The 19,005-nt window shown below is 44.3% G+C and overlaps 1 protein-coding gene across 2 annotated transcripts in view; it reads left to right on the top strand.

Annotated features, from left to right (window-relative positions):
- The window catches only part of LOC137625819 (ankyrin repeat and SOCS box protein 13-like), an 83,070-nt gene that overhangs the window by 6,440 nt on the left and 57,625 nt on the right, over positions 1 to 19,005 (top strand). For both annotated transcript variants that reach the window (XM_068356696.1, XM_068356695.1), the window contains exon 2: positions 2,925 to 3,106. In XM_068356696.1, coding sequence (XP_068212797.1) covers positions 2,925 to 3,106 — 182 coding nt within the window. The remainder of the gene's footprint in view (positions 1 to 2,924; positions 3,107 to 19,005) is intronic.

The following is a 19,005-nucleotide window of genomic DNA, read 5'->3' as shown; positions in this document are numbered from 1 at the left end:
AAGGTTCGCTCCCTTTCAGCTCCCACGATTAAGGGCTACAGGAGCATGTTGGCTTCGGTCTTTCGACATAGAGGCTTAGATCTTTCCAACAATAAAGATCTCCAAGATCTCCTTAAGTCTTTCGAGACCTCTAAGGAACGTCGTTTGGCAACTCCTGGATGGAACTTAGACGTGGTCATAAGGTTCCTCATGTCAGACAGGTTTGAGCCATTACATTCAGCCTCCCTGAAGGATCTCACCCTCAAGACACTTTTCCTAGTGTGCTTGGCTTCGGCTAAAAGGGTCAGTGAACTTCATGCCTTCAGTAAGAACATCGGTTTTTTCTACAGAAAAAGCCACTTGTTCACTTCAACTTGGTTTCCTGGCCAAAAAATGAACTGCCTTCTCGTCCTTGGCTTAAATCTTTTGATATTCCTTGCTTATCAGAGATCGTAGGCAACGAACTGGAAAGAGTATTATGTCCTGTTAGAGCTCTTAAGTTCTATTTAGCTCGTACTAAGTCATTACGAGGTAAATCTGAGGCATTATGGTGCTCAGTTGAGAAACCATCATTGCCTATGTCAAAGAATGCTTTGTCATATTTTATCAGATTTTTTAATACGAGAAGCTCATTCTCACTTGAATGAGAAAGACCGATGGTTGCTTAAGGTTAAGACGCACGAAGTTAGAACTATAGCAACCTCCGTGGCCTTCAAGCAAAATAAATCTCTGCAAAGTATTATGGACGCGACTTTTTGGAGAAGCAAGTCAGTGTTCGCGTCATTTTACTTAAAAGATGTCCAGACTCTTTACGAGGACTGCTACACACTGGGTCCATTCGTTGCAGTGAGTGCAGTAGTGGGTGAGGGTTCTACCACTACATTACCCTAATTCCAATATCCTTTTTAATCTGTCTCTTGAAATGTTTTTTGGGATGTACGGAAGGCTAAGAAGCCTTTCGCATCCTTGTTGATTTGGCGGGTGGTCAAAGTCATTTCTTGAGAGCGCCCAGATTAGGGGTTTGATGAGGTCCTGTTAGTATGGGTTGCAGCCCTTGATACTTCAGCTCCTGGAAGTCTTTCAGCATCCTAAGAGGATCGCTGGGCTTCGTGAGGAAGACAGACTTACAAGGCAGAGTAATCGTCTAAGTCAACTTCCTTACCAGGTACCTATATATTTTGGTTTTGTTATATTGATAACTGTCAAAAACTCTTAGCTTATACGCTGTAAACTTAATTAACTCTGGTCTCTACCCACCGCCTTGGGTGTGAATCAGCTATTATATATTCACCGGCTAAGTTAAATATTTAAAAATGATATTTTAATTATAAAATAAATTTTTGAATATACTTACCCGGTGAATATATAAATTAAAGGCCCTCCCTTCCTCCCCAATAGAGACGCAGCGGGACGAGAAGAATTGAAGGGTTTGTTTACATGCGAGAGTGGTATCTGGCCGATAGTTGGCGCTGGTGGTCACACCCGCAACCTTCATAGCGATCGCTCGCGAGTTTTTGAGTGTGTTTTCTGTCGAGCCGCTGAGTAGCAGCTATTATATATTCACCGGGTAAGTATAATTAAAATATCATATTACATCTCTGCTCCTATGTTCTGGCCAACGGTACATGTTGAGCTGTGCTCGCAAACCCCATGGATCATCATTTCGGAGATGGTGGTGGAAATAAAAGACTCGGTGGATTAGAATAATACAGTACACACTGAGTCTATGCCGAGAGTAAGGAAGGCAATACTTCTTAGGTATATCATGTTGTATTGGATTCCCTATTCTAGCTTGGTCCTTCGGGACTACAAAGCACCTCCCCAGAAATAGGTTTTACCTTTTTCAAAATTCTTTTATTGCACATATCTTCAAATTATGTATACTATAATTGTTTGTATTTATATGGAATGACTACCTTCAAATTGATTTGATATAACCTGTGAGGAAAAGAGAGGGACTTGGTCTTGCCTTTATCATCTCATAGTATAAAGCTGTTTATTCGCTTGCAAATATGTGTAATTTAATCTCATTCTGCATATAAATTCCACCTCCTTTTGTTGTAGAGTACTACGAATACTCAAAGGAAATAAAATTTATGAAGTGGTTAAATAAATAATGGAAGTGGATTAGCTAAAAGCAAAAAATGATCGAACCAAGTCAGATCTTTTTGTAACTGAAATTACATTGAATAAATTGTCAATGTTTATTTATGGCTTGGAAGATATAAAATATAAGACCATCTTTCTTTGTAATGAACACATCCGTGTCTCACAATCTGTTGGAAGAGAGTTCAAGACTTGCTCAAGCTTGATAATTTCACTGTCCTTGTGAGCTACGGTAAGGGGGGGTTTGGGGGGTGCCTATAGGTCTACCTGCTGAGTAATCAGCAGTTATTGCCTGATCTTCCATGGTCCTACCTAGATGGAGAGGGGCTTTGGCTCTGATCATACATGTGGTCTGTTTAGGATATTGCCCTGTCCTTTGCCTCTGCTATTCATGAGCGACCTTTAGACCACTGCCTGTCATGAATGACACTGAAGAGATCATACTTCATCCTGTTTTAGCCTTGTGAATTAACTGGAAAAAAATTCCTTGAAAGTTTTCCTCCTTGTTTAAAGCTGTACTGTAATCTCCATTCTTTTATTAACATACATGTACTGTACAGATCTGTACTGTATTCAATATTGTGAAGATAATGTTCAAAATAAAAAAGCCACAGATTAACAAGATAGTACAGTTCTCAGGCTTCACAGTCTGACTGCATTTTTAACAGTTGATAAATGCAGATAATTTCTTTCTTGCATTTACTACCTGAAGGATTCTACAATTTGAGGTAACTGCTGAAATACGCATTAATTACATTTGCATTGTCAAGTAAAGCATATGTAAAGCTACCATGTATGCTACAAAATTTCTCAGTTATGACAGTTTCATATTATTGCAGGAACTCAGTTGTTTCCACTACATAATGCTGTGGCCATGAGAAATTTCAGCGAGGTTCAACGTTTAGTAGACAGTGGTTACAATATCAATGAACAGCACTATGACCGGGTAACACCATTGCACATGGCATGTCTCACTGGTGATGTCGAAATCACACAATACCTTCTTCAAAAAGGAGCTTGGGTAAGTTCTATGTTATTTTAAATGACATTTCTAGTAAGTATGAAGACACATCAAGATATGCTACCATTTCTTGACTTACAGTATTATTGTCTGTATTTCAGGGTAAATGTTTGATTTTTTGGTTTAGCAAGCTTCTTGATTGGTTGAGCTTTATTCTGTGCATTAATGATACCCTCTTGTAAGTAGGCTTCCCTGAATACTCATCTTGGAAAGAGTTTCTTTTTTAATATTGTGGAATTGTATTTATAAACAAGTTTACTGTACAGTCTTATTTATGTTTAAGGTAGAGTTTTAGTGATGCCTGTTAACTCAGTTTGATTTTATTCAAGTGGTGTACTGTATAACATCATCAAGGTTTGTCATTGATTCAACTACATCCTTGACATATTTTACTGTAATTCATATCTTGTTTTTTGAGAATGTCTGGTCATCACAAATAATGAATAGTAATTACATATTTCAATAAAACTTCCCAGAAAATCAAATGCTGATCATTCTATCAATGAAATGGCTCAGCTTGGATAAGAAAAAAGATACAGTAAATTTTTTATGAAGATGTGTGCAAACTTTTTTTCCCTCTAGTTAAAATGTGGGGAAGGAATAACTGATGTATAAATAAAGCCACATCCAAGCCACTGACATTTTGATTTCTCAATCATCTTTTGACTATACTGTAGCCATGAATTTTGAAGCAGCTGATTTCCTGTGTCAACCACAAATAAAGTCTTTTTCACTTCACTTTTATTCTATAAAAAGATACAGCTTCTTTTTTTAGAACTTGCATAGATTTTAGTGTGTAGAAGCTGATTTTGATAAAATCAATTCCTCATTCAACACGGGTTCATCGAAAAAGGTTTGTTTACAATTTTGATTTAATGAGTAAAACAGGAGCTTTTACATAATAATTCTAATCTTATTTCTTATTTGAAGATAAAAAGTGTAGCTAAAACGGAAGAAAATAAAGAATGGAAGATGGTGTTATAATTTAAAATACACAAACTTCCCTTTTCCTGGGGCAGGAACCTTGGCTACATAGGGTATACAAGTGTATTTTTAACTGAACGAATGCACAGTACATAATTTTTAGGTAAGTGATGAAATAATTGATTTTAGTTTCAATTTTTTCAATATTAAACTTACCCGATAATCATGTAGCTGTCAACTCCGTTGCCCGACAGAATTCTATGGAGGGATACGCCAGCTATCACAATACTAGAAGGGGGTGTATTTACCAGCGCCACCTGTGGCCAGGTACTCAAGTACTTCTTGTTGACACCTCCTCAATTATTCCTCTGTCGTGCTTCCGGCAAGACGTTCTGGGATACGCTTATGTTCTTGGAGTATTTTCACGACTTTGGTGAAGTATTTCTCTTTGATTTCGGCTGTCGCTTTACTGGAAAACTTCTATATTAGCTTAGTTAGCTTTTGGAATTAATTTGATTAATTATGGTGACGAGAGAGTATGAACTCTCGTTCACCTTTCAATGGCCGACCCTTCCCTTAGACGGAAGTGTTGGTGTCTAAGAGAGTATAGACTCTCTTTCTTAATTTTGCTTAACAAAGTTATAGATTTATTTTATATCTCTCCGCCTCTTATAGGCCTCTTCGATTAACTTCCTTTTATTATAAACTCATTAAAATTAATTTTTATATTTGTTTATATTCGACCTTCCTAATAGTAGGCGGTCTTTTACCGAAGTTAATAAACTTTGAGCCCGTCATTTCGGTTTTACCTGTTAACATATTATGCTATTTCCGCCACAGAGTTTGAAAGATTTTCTTTGACAGTCTCGTACTGTTTTCAAAGCTGAACTAACGTTTTGTTTTGTCTCTGCAGTTGTTGACGTTCAGAACGTTCAACTTGCACTCTATCGTTACGATAGAGAAAGAATGTTCACGGTTTCACGTTGCAGTAAGAGTAACCGTGTCTAGCGTTTTGTTCATTCTTTCTTAACTTAATGGTTTTGATCCTAATAAAGGAACTTTTCAGTTTTTTCCTTTAACAATAATATGTTTTAACGATATATATGATTGGGCTCTGCTCTCAGGTTCTAAGTCAAGAGAGAGAGAGAGAGAGAGAGAGAGATAGAGACGGAGGGAGAAAGAGGATAAACGTTTCATTCAAGCCTGCCAGGCGTACGAGTAACGTCATTATCGATTTTTGCTCTTCTCCCTAGTCTCTTTAGGGGAAGAAACTAAACGTTTCTAGAGTGATCTAGTGTTTAGTCTCTTTCCAACCACTGATTTATCTTTCATTAGATTTTTCTGTTACATTGTAATTCTGTTTTCGCAATTACTAACTTTGAGAAAGGATAGAATTGCGTATTTCAGGTACAAACCACTTAAGTTTCGAGTTCAGTGAAATAAGTGCAAACAGAAATCAAAGTGATAAGTGATTAGTGCGTGAGGGTACTTTTGTGCGCGCCAGTCGTCCTCCCAGTCCGGGACCTCTTGCAAGCTCCCAAGCCCAGGGGAGAAGCAATGTCGAAGGGCATAAGGGTTCAGCAGGCCTTGATCGGCGCACAGAAGTATTCTCGGTGGTTGTGGGCGTGTCTTACCGAGACCGTCACTCCCACCCGCAGACGATTGAGCCCTTATTTTGCTCGTCTGCAGAAGAGATTAGGGGAGAAAATAAAGGCAGAGTAACGCTGGTCTCAGGTCTCAAGACTTCTTAAACGTTAAGTCCAGACCTATGCCAGACGTACGAAGTTAAAGTTCACAACCCGAATGCAGTCGTTGGGTTAGCTCTGACTCTCCTAAGTCATCAGTTGATTACACTCCGACTAAGAGGAGTAAGGTTCTGCCACAACAGATCTCTGCTGTTAAGGCTTTACCTCAGCAGAACTTAGTGTCTGCCGACCCCAAGTTAACTCTACTGCAGTCCATACAGTCACAACTTTCGGTCTTGATGCGTGAGTGTCGGGCTGAGAGTGTTGCACCGCCTGCACTCCCTCCACCTGTTCTCGCTGCACCTGTGCTCGCCCAGCCTGCACCTGCTCCGCCTGTGCTCGCCCAGCCTGCACCTGCTCCGCCTGGTCGCAGCACCATCTGCCAGGCGTACGATGTTGTGAACTCTACTACAGTCCATGCAAGCACAGCTTTCGGACTTGATGAGTGAGTGTCGGGCTGAGAGTGTTGCTCCACCGCCTCCGCCTACACTCCCTCCTCCTACACTCGCTCCGCCTGATCACAGTACCATCTGCCAGGCGTATGATGTTGTGGACTCTACTACAGTCCATGCAAGCACAGCTTTCGGACTTGATGCGTGAGTGTCGTGCTGAGAGTGTTGCACCTCCTGCACCTGTGGTGCTCCAACCTCCTGCACCCGTTCAGCCTGTGCTGCACCCGCCTGCACCGGTGGTGCACCAACCTCCTGCACCCGTTCAGCCTGTGCTGCACCCGCCTGCACCGGTGGTGCACCAACCTCCTGCACCCGTTCAGCCTATGCTGCACCCGCCTGCACCGGTGGTGCACCAACCTCCTGCACCCGTTCAGCCTGTGCTGCACCCGCCTGCACTCGCTGCACCCAGTCGCAGCTCCATCTGCCAGGCGTACGATGTTGAACCACTTTCGGAGTTTGCTGTTCACAGTGTTGTTCAGCCTCAGCCTTCTTTAAGGCAACCCTTGCTTTGGGATCAGGAGAGTTACACTCTTCCTCCTCCTCCCCTTGCTGCTCCTCCAGTGGTGCAACTCTCGGTTGGGGTACAACAACCTCTCCCCTCCGTGAGTCTGTCTGCTCAACCAGCGCTGCACCGAGTTCAACCCTCATCTAGGCAAGCTCATCTACACCATGCACTTGCGCCTCAGGAGCCTCAGCTTGCTAGAACTTTACCTTGTTCTGCGCAGCCTCAACCTTCTCATGCTCCACTCATCTCTCAGGAACAGGAACGGACTACTCCGCCTCCGTCCTCCGCTTAGCTGGTACAATCCTTGGGTGCAACTCTTGCTAGGAGTCAACCTCCTTCACCCTTGCACCTGCCTTCTGCTCCGTCTGTTGTTCAGCCTATGCAGTCTGAACCTCAGGTTTTCCCTCAAGTTGAGGAAACCTCTGTTGTTGTTCCAGCTCGTTCTGACTCTGCTGTTCAGCATACCATGGTTTAAACCCCATGCAAGCATGCATTAAGCACTCTAGCACTGGTCATGGAATTTCTGAGAAATGTTAAACGCCATGCACACGCTCTGCTTTCCTTTCAGCAGGCTCTGCTTACAGCAGGCTCTTCTTCCTACATGCTCAGCATTCAGCATGCTCTGCATTCAGCATGCTCTGCATACAACATGCTCTGCATACAGCATGCTCTGCATTCAGCATGCTCTGCATACAGCATACTCTGCATACATCATGCTCTGCATACCTTACCGCATGCTTCTCAACACATCTTGGGTTGTTGCCAACTCACTAGACTGTCAAGCAGTTTCATAACGTTGCCTTCTAGTCTGCTGCTTTGCACCAGTGAACCCTCACTCAGAGAACTTAGCTTTTCTAGGATAAGGTCCCTGTAGATGAGAAAGTTCTTTTCTCCCTCCTTCTGATATTCCCTTGAGGACTCTGTCATTTGGAGGGAGCCTTTAGCTGCATAACCTCTTATGGACTTTTATTTAAGCATAACATGCTTACAGGGAAGGTAATGGTTACACTTCAGCCGCTAATCCCGTCTGTTACCACACCTGCTCCCATAGACCTTGAGCTGTGTTGCATGACATGCAGTCCAAGCTTAGTCCTTGTTAGAGGATTTTTTGTTTACGGAGTCAATGTGTCACGGGGAAGACGTTCAACAACCAACAGAAGGGACTTGTTGTGACGCAGTGGGCAACCTCAGCAACCCGTTAAGGAGTTGTCTGTACGACCCAGACAGTCTAGACAGATTCGGGTTGTCACTGTACTTCCTCGCTTGCCCATGATTGACAGTTTACAGACTGTGCAGCAGTATCATGATCTTGTGTCCGGCTCCGTCAGACGACTGGCTTTTAAGAGCTCCCTCAAGTCGTCGCTGTCTGGAGATTTTCAAATGGACTATGGATCTGACCAAGGAACTGGGCCTCCTGGTCAATTTTGAGGAGTCTCAGCTCGTTCCATCCCAGACCATTGTCTCCTTGGGTATGGATCTTCAGAGTCGAGCTTTTCGGACTTGTCCGTCGGCCCCAAGGATCTTCCAAGCCCTAGAATGCATCCAGAGCATGCTGAGAAGGAACCGATGCTTAGTCAGGCAGTGGATGAGTCTAACAGGGACACTTTCATCGCTGGCCCTGTTCATCGAGTTAGGGAGACTCCACCTCCGCCCCCTTCAGTATCATCTAGCTGCTCTCTGGATAAAGGACATGACGCTAGAGACGGGCTCAGTTCCTGTTTCCGAAGAGATGAGGTCTACTCTAACGTGGTGGAAGAACAGCATTCTTCTCAAGGAAGGTCTACCATTGGCTGTTCAGTCCTCCGACCACCGTCTCTTCTCGGACGCATCGGACACGGGCTGGGGTGCGACACTGGACGGACAGGAATGCTCGGGAACATGGAATCAGGAGCAAAGGACACTTCACATCTATTGCAAAGAGTTGTTGGCAGTTCATTTGGCCTTGATAAACTTCAAGTCCCTCCAGCTTAACAAGGTGGTGGAGGTGAACTCCGACTACACCACAGCCTTGGCTTACATCTCCAAGCAGGGAGGGACTCATTCGAGGAAGTTGTTCGAGATCGCAAGGGACCTCCTCATTTGGTCAAAATATCGAAAGCTCACGCTGGTAACGAGGCTCATTCAGGGCGATATGAATGTCATGGCAGATCGCCTCAGCCGGAAGGGTCAGGTCTTCCCCACAGAGTGGACCCTTCACAAGAATGTTTGCAGCAGACTTTGGGCCCTGTGGGATCAGCCAACCATAGATCTATTCGCTACCTCGATGACCAAGAGGCTCCTCTTGTATTGTTCTCCGATTCCAGACCCAGCAGCAGTTCGCGTGGATGCCTTTCTGCTGGATTGGTCCCATCTCAACCTGTATGCATTCCCGCCGTTCAAGATTGTCAACAGGGTACTTCAGAAGTTCGCCTCTCACAAAGGGACACGGCTGACGTTGGTTGCTCCCCTCTGGCCCGCGAGAGAATGTTTCACTGAGGTACTGCAATGGCTGGTCGACGTTCCCAGGACTCTTCCTCCTAGAGTGGACCTTCTGCGTCAACCTCACGTAAAGAAGGTACTCCCAACCTCCACGCTCTTCGTCTGACTGCCTTCAGACTATCGAAAGACTCTCAAGAGCTAGAGGCTTTTCGAAGGAGGCAGCCAGAGCGATTGCCAGAGCAAGGACGACATCCACTCTCAGAGTCTATCAGTCTTTATGGGAAGTCTTCCGAAGCTGGTGCAAGGCCAATGCAGTTTTCCTCAACCAGTACCAATGTAACCCAGATTGCTGACTTCCTGTTACATCTAAGGAACGTAAGCTCCCTATCAGCTCCTACGATCAAGGGTTACAGAAGTTTGTTGGCAGCGGTTTTCCGCCACAGAGGCTTGGATCTTTCCTCCAACAAAGATCTACAGGACCTCCTTAGGTCTTTTGAGACCTCAAAGGAACGTCGGTTGTCCACTCCAGGCTGGAATCTAGACGTGGTCCTAAGGTTCCTAATGTCATCAGGATTTGAACCGCTCCAATCAGCCTCTTTTAAGGACCTCACTTTAAAAAACTCTTTTCCTCGTGTGCTTAGCAACAGGTAAAAGAGTAAGTGAGATCCACGCCTTCAGCAGGAACATAGGTTTCACATCTGAAACGGCTACATGTTCCTTACAGCTCGGTTTTTTGGCTAAAAACGAGCTTCCTTCCCGTCCTTGGCCTAAGTCGTTCGAGATCCCAAGCCTGTCCAACATGGTGGGGAACGAACTGGAGAGAGTACTTTGCCCAGTTAGAGCTCTTAAGTACTATCTAAAGGTCAAAACCATTACGAGGACAATCAGAAGCCTTATGGTGTGCTATCAAGAAGCCTTCTCTACCAATGTCTAAGAACTCAGTTTCTTACTACATCAGGCTTCTGATTAGAGAAGCAAATTCTCATCTGAAGGAAGAAGACCTTGCTTTGCTGAAGGTAAGGACACATGAAGTGAGAGCTGTGGCTACTTCAGTGGCCTTCAAACAGAACCGTTCTCTGCAGAGTGTTATGGATGCAACCTATTGGAGAAACAAGTCAGTGTTCGCATCATTCTATCTCAAAGATGTCCAGTCTCTTTACGAGTACTGCTACACCCTGGGTCTATTCGTAGCAACGAATGCAGTAGTAGGCGAGGGCTCAGCCACTACATTCCCATAATCCCATAACTTTTTAACCTTTCTCTTGAATACTTTTTATGGGTTGTACGGTCGGCTAAGAAGCCTTCCACATCCTTGTTGATTTGGCGGGTGGTCAATTCTTTCTTGAGAAGCGCCAAGGTTAAAGGTTGTGATGAGGTCCTTTAGTATGGGTTGCAGCCCTGTATACTTTAGCACCTTTGAGTTGATTCAGCCTCCCAAGAGGAACGCTGCGCTCAGTAAGGAAGACGATCTTATTAAAGGCAGAGTAACGGTTCAAGTCGACTTCCTTACCAGGTACTTATTATTTCATTGTTATTGTGGATAACTGATTATATGAAATATGGGATACTTAGCTATCCTTTAATCTTGTACACTGGTTTTCACCCACCCCCCTGGGTGTGAATCAGCTACATGATTATCGGGTAAGTTTAATATTGAAAAATGTTATTTTTATTAATAAAATAAATTTTTGAATATACTTACCCGATAATCATGATTTAATCGACCCTCCCTTCCTCCCCATAGAGAACCAGTGGACCGAGGAATAATTGAGGAGGTGTCAACAAGAAGTACTTGAGTACCTGGCCACAGGTGGCGCTGGTAAATACACCCCCTTCTAGTATTGTGATAGCTGGCGTATCCCTCCATAGAATTCTGTCGGGCAACGGAGTTGACAGCTACATGATTATCGGGTAAGTATATTCAAAAATTTATTTTATTAATAAAAATAACATTTTTTTTCCCCCATTAAGAAAGGTATCCATTGTCAGAGCTAGAAGGTTATTATAGTAGTCATCATCCCAGATAGCACATGAGTATGGACTTGCATATTCATGTCTCTTCAGTACAGAAAAAGTTTTGTGTAACAAAAAGTGAGACATTTTAGCTATTTTTATACACTCCACTGTTATTATTATTATTATTATTATTATTATTAAATGCTAAGCTACAACCCTAGTTGGAAAAGCAGGATGCTATAAGCCCAGGGGCCCCAACAGGGAAAATAGCTCAGTGAGGAAAGGAAACAAGGAAAAATAAAATATTTTAAGAATAGTAACAACATTTAAATAAATATTTCCTATATAAACAATAAAAACTTCAACAAAACAAGAGAAAGAGAAACTAGATACAACAGTGTGCCTGAGTGTACCCTCAAGCAAGAGAACTCTAACCCAAGACAGTGGAAGGCCATGGTACAGAGGCTATAGCACTACCCAAGACTAGAGAACAATGGTTTGATTTTGGAGTGTCCTTCTCCTAGAAGAGCTGCTTACCATAGCTAAAGAGTCTCTTCTACCCTTACCAAGAGGAAAGTAGCCACTGAACAATTACATTGCCGTAGTTAACCCCTAGGGTGAAGAAGAATTGTTTAGTAATCTCAGTGTTGTCAGGTGTATGAGGACAGAGGAGAATCTGTAAAGAATAGGCCAGACTATTCGTTGTCTGTGTAGGCAAAGGGAAAGAACCGTAACCAGAGAGAAGGATCCAATATGGTACTGTCTGGCCAGTCAAAGGACCCCCTCTCTCTAGCGGTAGTATCTCAACGGGCGGCTGGTGCCCTGGCCAACCTACTACCTATAAAATATATATGTACTGTACTTAACATTTTGGAGTTAGATTTATTACCCAATGCCTTCTGGGTTTAGAAAATTACATTGCTGACAGTTTAATTTATTAATTGTTGAGGATAATGCATTATTTAGTCAGACGTAATGTTTAAAATGTTTTGGAGGAAAAGGGAATTGACAGGAAGTAAGTGTATAATTACTGTGATAAGAAGACTTCAAAGTAATTTCCTTTTATACAAAATCAGGCTGGAAGGAACGTAGAGAGGAAAGGTCTCCTTTTTCATTTGTTTCATTTGTTTGATGTCGGCTATCCCCCAAAATTGGGGGAAGTGCCTTGGTATATGTATGATGGGTATGTACAAAATCTTAATTTCTATTCTAAAAATTAAGGCAAAGCATTTTGTTCATGAATGCACTTCTTTTGAGAAGATGGTAATGAATCTTCTGGTGCTTATTACCTATGCAGATGGGACTTTTTATTAAAAACTACAGATATGATATAGAGATATTAACTGATATTCTACAATATATAGTTAATTTTGTAGCATTCTTATTCCCCTGAATATCAGGGGTCACTAGATTTTTATTATATAAAAGCTTTTATCTTAACCTTCAGTCATATCATTTGTGTGATATTTATATTAAGTATCATTTTTAAATATTTAACTTAGCCGGTGAATATATAATAGCTGCAACTCTGTTGCTCGACAGACACATACATAAAAAACTCGCGAGCGATCGCTATGCAGGTTGCGGGTGTGCCCACCAGCGCCAACTGTCGGCCAGATACCACTCTCTGATGTAAACAAAACCTTCAATTTCTTCTCTGTCGACGTGTCGACAAGACGTACTTTTACTCGCTGTAGAACCTGGAGTTTTTCCCATCATCTTTGGTGAAGTACTTTAATTTGGTTTGAGCTTTCGCAGTACAGGTGTTTTTCTTCAAATAAATCCTTGAACTCTTTTTTGAATCGGATTAATTGTTGATGACTTAGATCGTTTTTTGGAATTTTCCCTTGACTAATTCAAAATGGCTGACCCTTCTCAAGTTCCCAAGTTTCGAAAGTGTAATGCTAGGGACTGTAAGAGGCGTCTTCCAAAGGCTTCTCTCGACCCTCACACTGTTTGTTCCAATTGTCGGGGTAAAACCTGTCAATTGGGAGATCGGTGTGAGGAATGCGTGGGCCTTTCGGAATTCGATTGGATCGAATTTGATAAATATACACGCAGACTAGAGAGAGATAGGGTAAGGAGAAGTTCTTCTAGGTCTGTAGATTTTTCCTCTCCACATGCCCCTGAACCTAATCCTTCCCCTGTAGTGGTTGTTCCTAACCCCCCTCCTAGCACTCAGGAACCGTCTATGCAAGACATGATGCGTGCTATTCATGCCTTGGGGGAGAGAGTTGAGGCTTTAGCAAGTGACCGGAATCAACTCATGGCGGACGTGAAGGAACTCAAGTGCCAAAGTGCCACGGCGGAAAGTGTCAAAGTGCCTAGTGTTACGCAAAGTGTTGTGAACAGTGTTGCGACCGAGGGTTCGTCTGTTCGTGCCTGTCGTCCACCTAGTCCGGGACCTCTTGCAAGCTCCCAAGCCCAGGGGAGAAGCAATGTCGTACGACTTATGGGTTCGAGAGGCCTTGATCAGCGAACAGACGTTCCCTCTTTGGTATCAGGCGTATCTCGTCAAGATCGCCCCTACCATAAGACGAGAGAGCCCATTTTTACCTCGTCGTCCGAAGGTGTTTCACGTAAGAAACCTTGGACCAAGGTCTCTAGACCTTTAAAACGTAAGTCGGTCCCTTCAGGACAAGTCCAACGTCCCGGATGTAGCCACTGGGACAGTTCGGACCCGTTGCCGTCATCTGATGACTGCTCGCCGCCTAAGAGAGGCAAAGTTGTGCCGTCTCATTCGCTAACCCCGTCTGTTACCGCACCTGCTTCCGTAGACCCTAAATGGGTGTTACTGCAAAACATGCAGTCTAAGCTTGCGTCCTTGATGGAGGACTACAACGCTGAGAAGGTTTCCGTTGAACCTACTGGCCATCAGCCATCCAAGCGTTCTGTTGTGCGTCCTGTTGACGTGGATGTTGCTTTCTCGCGTCAACCAGTTGGGGTTGTACCTCCACCGATGCGACCCAGTGTGGATTTCCAGCCGCACTTTGACGTTAGGCAACGCACTGATGCGATTGGTGACGTTCAGGACGTTCACCAACCATCAGAGTTGACTTGTTTTGACGCGGTGCGTCAACCTCCGCAACCCGGTATGGTGTTGACTGCACAACCCAGACGGTCTAAACAGTCTCGGGTGGACGCTGTGCGTCCTCGCGCACCTGTTGTTGTTGACAGTTCCCAGACTGTTCAGCAGTTCCAGGACGCTGCGTCCTGCTCCGTCACGTATGCACCAGTGCGACCGGACTCTGCGAGTCAAACGTTGCCTACTCCTTTGCCGTTTTCTCATCAGTTATCGGATGAGGAACTGTCAGATGAGGACGTTGCTGAACCACAGCTTGAGGATCAGCCTTCAGAATTAGATGAGCCTAAAGCAGTTCAACCATCCTTGGACTTTAGAAAAGTCATGGTTGTTTTTAAAGAGTTGTTCCCTGATCACTTTATTTCTGTGGCTCCTCGTTCGCCGCCGTCCGAGTTTGTCTTAGGCGTTCCTGCTACCATGCCTGCCTTTACGAAACTCGTTCTCTCTCGCTCATCCAAGAGAGCTTTACGGCTGTTAGGCGATTGGTTAGAGACCAAGAGGAGTTTAGGGAAGACGGCATTTGCCTTCCCCCCATCTAAACTCTCGTCTAGATCGAGCATCTGGTATGCCACGGGAGAAGTTCTCGGCTTGGGAGTTCCTGCCTCTGCCCAGGGCGACTTCTCAAGTCTTGTAGACTCTCCCCGCCGCCTTGCCATGAGACGCTCGAAGATTAGTTGGTCACCCTCGGACCTGAACCACCTTCTTAAAGGCATATTTAGGGCGTTTGAAGTCTTTAACTTCCTGGACTGGTGTTTGGGAGCCCTGAGTAGGAAAATCTCATCTGCCGATAGGGATGTTTCCTTACTCATTATGTCCTGCATGGACAAGGCCGTCCGCGATGGGTCCAACGAGCTTGCCGCTTCATTCACGTCCGGAGTCCTTAAGAAACGAGAGTCTCTGTGCTCTTTTCTGTCAGCAGGAGTTATGGTAAAAATTATGAATTGACAGTGAGGATTTAAACCAAAGACAAAGAAAACTATTGAGTTTAATAAGTGAAATTATAAATGTTGAACTGCCGTTTCTCGTCTTGAGAGGAAATCACCCGAAAAGCTGTCTCCGGATGTATGCACCACTTCCTCTCCACAGTAACTCATCTACCATATGTAAAGGACCTAAAATAATAATAAAAAAGAATATACACCTCTTGAAAAGAATCAATTTAACGTAAGAAATTAATCGACAAATTTAACGTGAAGGGAATGAAATTCAGCAAGCTAGCTTCGTGAAAACGTAAATTTCGTAAATGAACACTCGTTACTAAATAAGAAAAACAATATATAAATTACGTTCGTAGTTAATCTTAGTCAAAATGAAACACTATTAGTTTACAAACCAAAGGCACAAGTATAATGGTAATTACAATGCTAAAATCCTTTACTTTAATTTTTTCGACGTGTTGGCGACCATAATTTAAACTATGACAAGCGTAAATTATATCTAAGAAACAGATCAATCCTATTGAGCCTGCATAAGGTCTCTCAACTGACTTACGTTTCTTTAGATCCTGGTCTTTCGTGGATAGATGATAAGTCCAGTTGCTCGTGTTGCTTCTCTCCGAACATGAAGTCCTATCGCTCGGCCTAGGTTGAGTTTATCGCTCCATGACACTTGAAATCTTCAGTGTAAAAAAATTGTCAGAAAATCTCCTTTCCGGACTGCTTTCAGTGTTGGTCTCTGACTCTACCCCGCTGGGAATCTGTCTTACTGGAATCTGCCTCCTCTGGATTCTGGACCGCTGAATATAAATACTCAAAAGGCACAGTGAGTGGATATCTAACTGTCAAACAGTCAGTTTAAAGAACTATTCAGGCTCAATAGTAAACAGTCAGAAATTATCCTATAGTTATAAAACAAATTACCATTAAACAAATGCCCATAGTTCCAACCACCACCAAAGTAAACAAAAGACATAATGTACTTTTCAATACAAACAAAAATATACGAAAAGCATAAAGATATTTCTTTACACTCCACACCAAGGGTTCTACATTTAATTTTTTGTTAAATGTAGAACTCTGGAATAACTAGAAAAATTTCAGCCTTTTCTTTTACAGGAGTGACGCCATGCCAAAGATCTGAGCTACTCTTTGCGCCCTTGTCTAAGTGCTTGTTTCCTGAAGTCTTGGTTAAGGAAATTGCCTTGTCTTTAGTGCAGAAGGACACCCACGATTTAGTTGCGTCCTCGGCTCGCAAAGCTCCCCTTTTGCCTGCCTTGTCTGCTAGACCTAGGATAGACACTCCAGCATCCAGGTTTATCCCGCCCTTTCGTGGCAGAGCCTCCAGCAGGGGAGGTGCTCGTGCCGAAGGGAAGAGAGGAAAGAGGAAAGGATCCAAGTCCTCTAAGGGCACAGTCTGACTGCCCGCAACTTCAGACAGCAGTAGGTGCCAGACTCAAGAACTTCTGGCAAGCCTGGGAGAAGAGAGGCGCAGATCAACAATCTGTGAGGTTGCTCAGAGAGGGGTACAATATCCCTTTTGTACGCAGACCTCCTCTAGCGACGTCCCCCATCGATCTCTCTCCCAGGTACCGAGAGGAAGAAAAGAGACAAGCCCTGAAACTGGAAGTGTCTCTTTTGCTAGAGAAGGGAGCGGTGGTCAAAGTCTCGGACCTTCAATCACCGGGGTTTTACAACCGTCTCTTCCTAGTATCAAAGAAGCCAGGAGGTTGGAGACCGGTGCTAGACGTCAGTGCTCTGAATGTCTTTGTCACAAAGACGAAGTTTACCATGGAGACCACAAAGTCAGTCCTAGCAGCGGTCAGAAAGGGAGACTGGATGGTCTCTCTAGACCTAAGGGACGCTTACTTCAACATCCCCATTCACTCAGACTCCCAACCTTTTCTGAGATTCGTCTTCGACGATGTGGTGTACCAGTTTCGGGCCCTGTGCTTTGGCCTAAGCACAGCTCCTCTCGTGTTTACGAGGCTTATGAGGAATGTGGCAAAATTCCTCCATTTATCGGACATCCGAGCCTCCCTTTATTTGGACGACTGGCTTCTCAGAGCCTCTTCCAGTCATCGCTGTCTGAAGGATCTCAATTGGACTCTAGATCTGACCAAGGAATTGGGACTCCTAGTCAACTTGGAAAAGTCACAGCTGGTCCCATCCCAAACTATTCTGTATTTAGGGATGGAGATTCACAGTCAAGTTTTTCGGGCTTTTCCGTCGGCCCCCAGAATAGATCAAGCCCTGCTCGTCATCCAGAAGATGTTGAAGAAAGAACGCTGCTCAGTCAGGCTTTGGATGAGTCTGGTAGGAACGCTGTCATCCCTGGAGCAATTTGTCTCGCTAGGAAGGCTACACCTCCGACCTCTACAATTCCATCTGGCTTTTCACTGGAAAAAGGACAAGACGCTAGAGGCGGTCTCGATCCCGATTTCCGAAAAGATAAAGACTTGTCTGACTTGGTGGAAAGACAATGTCAGCCTACGAGAGGGTCTTCCCCTGGCAGTTCAGAAACCCAACCACGTTCTCTTCTCGGACGCATCGGACTTGGGCTGGGGCGCGACGCTGGACGGTCGGGAATGCTCAGGTCTGTGGAACTCGAGTCAGAGGAGCATGCATATCAACAGCAAGGAGCTTTTGGCGGTTCATCTGGCCTTGATAAGCTTCGAGAATCTCCTTCGAGGCAAGGTGGTGGAGGTCAACTCGGACAACACCACGGCCTTGGCGTACATTTCCAAACAGGGAGGTACCCACTCATTGACTCTGTACGAGATCGCAAGGGACCTGCTCATCTGGTCAAAAGATCGAGGCATCTCCCTAGTAACGAGGTTCATCCAGGGCGACTTGAACGTCCTAGCGGATTGTCTCAGTCGGAAAGGTCAAGTAATTCCAACCGAATGGACCCTCCACAAGGATGTGTGCAAGAGACTTTGGGCGGCTTGGGGTCAACCCACCATAGATCTCTTTGCAACCTCGCTGACCAAGAGGCTTCCAATCTATTGCTCTCCAGTCCCAGACCCAGCAGCAATACATATAGATGCCTTCCTCCTAGATTGGTCACACCTAGATCTTTACGCATTCCCACCATTCAAGATTGTCAACAAGGTACTGCAGAAATTCGCCTATCACGAAGGGACAAGGTTGACGTTAGTTGCTCCCCTCTGGCCCGCGAGAGAATGGTTCACCGAGGTACTTCGATGGCTGGTAGACGTTCCCAGAAGTCTTCCTCTAAGAGTAGACCTTTTACGTCAGCCACACGTAAAGAAGGTACACCAAAGCCTCCACGCTCTTCGTCTGACTGCCTTCAGACTATCGAAAGACTCTCGAGAGCTAGAGGCTTTTCGAAGGAGGCAGCCAGTGCGATTGCTAGAGCGAGGAGAGCGTCTACCATTAGAGTTTACCAATCGAAGTGGGAAGTCTTCCGAGACTGGTGCAAGTCAGTTTCCGTATCCTCGTCCAGTACCTCTGTAGCCCAAATAGCTGATTTTCTCTTATACCTGAGAAAAGTTCGCTCCCTTTCAGCTCCTACGATCAAGGGCTACAGAAGCATGTTGGCCTCGGTCTTCCGGCATAGAGGCTTAGATCTTTCCAACAATAAAGATCTGCAAGACCTCCTTAAGTCTTTTGAGACCTCTAAGGAACGTCTTTTGGCTACACCTGGGTGGAATTTAGACGTGGTCCTAAGATTCCTCATGTCAGACAGGTTTGAGCCTTTACATTCAGCCTCCCTGAAAGATCTCACTCTTAAGACTCTTTTCCTGGTATGCTTGGCCTCGGCTAAAAGAGTCAGTGAGCTTCATGCCTTCAGCAAGAACATCGGTTTTTCGTCAGAAAAAGCTACTTGTTCTCTGCAGCTTGGTTTCCTAGCCAAGA

Source organism: Palaemon carinicauda, chromosome 33 (assembly GCF_036898095.1).
Source record: "Palaemon carinicauda isolate YSFRI2023 chromosome 33, ASM3689809v2, whole genome shotgun sequence".
NCBI lineage: Eukaryota > Metazoa > Arthropoda > Malacostraca > Decapoda > Palaemonidae > Palaemon > Palaemon carinicauda.
This window is presented reverse-complemented; position numbering and strand designations above follow the sequence as displayed.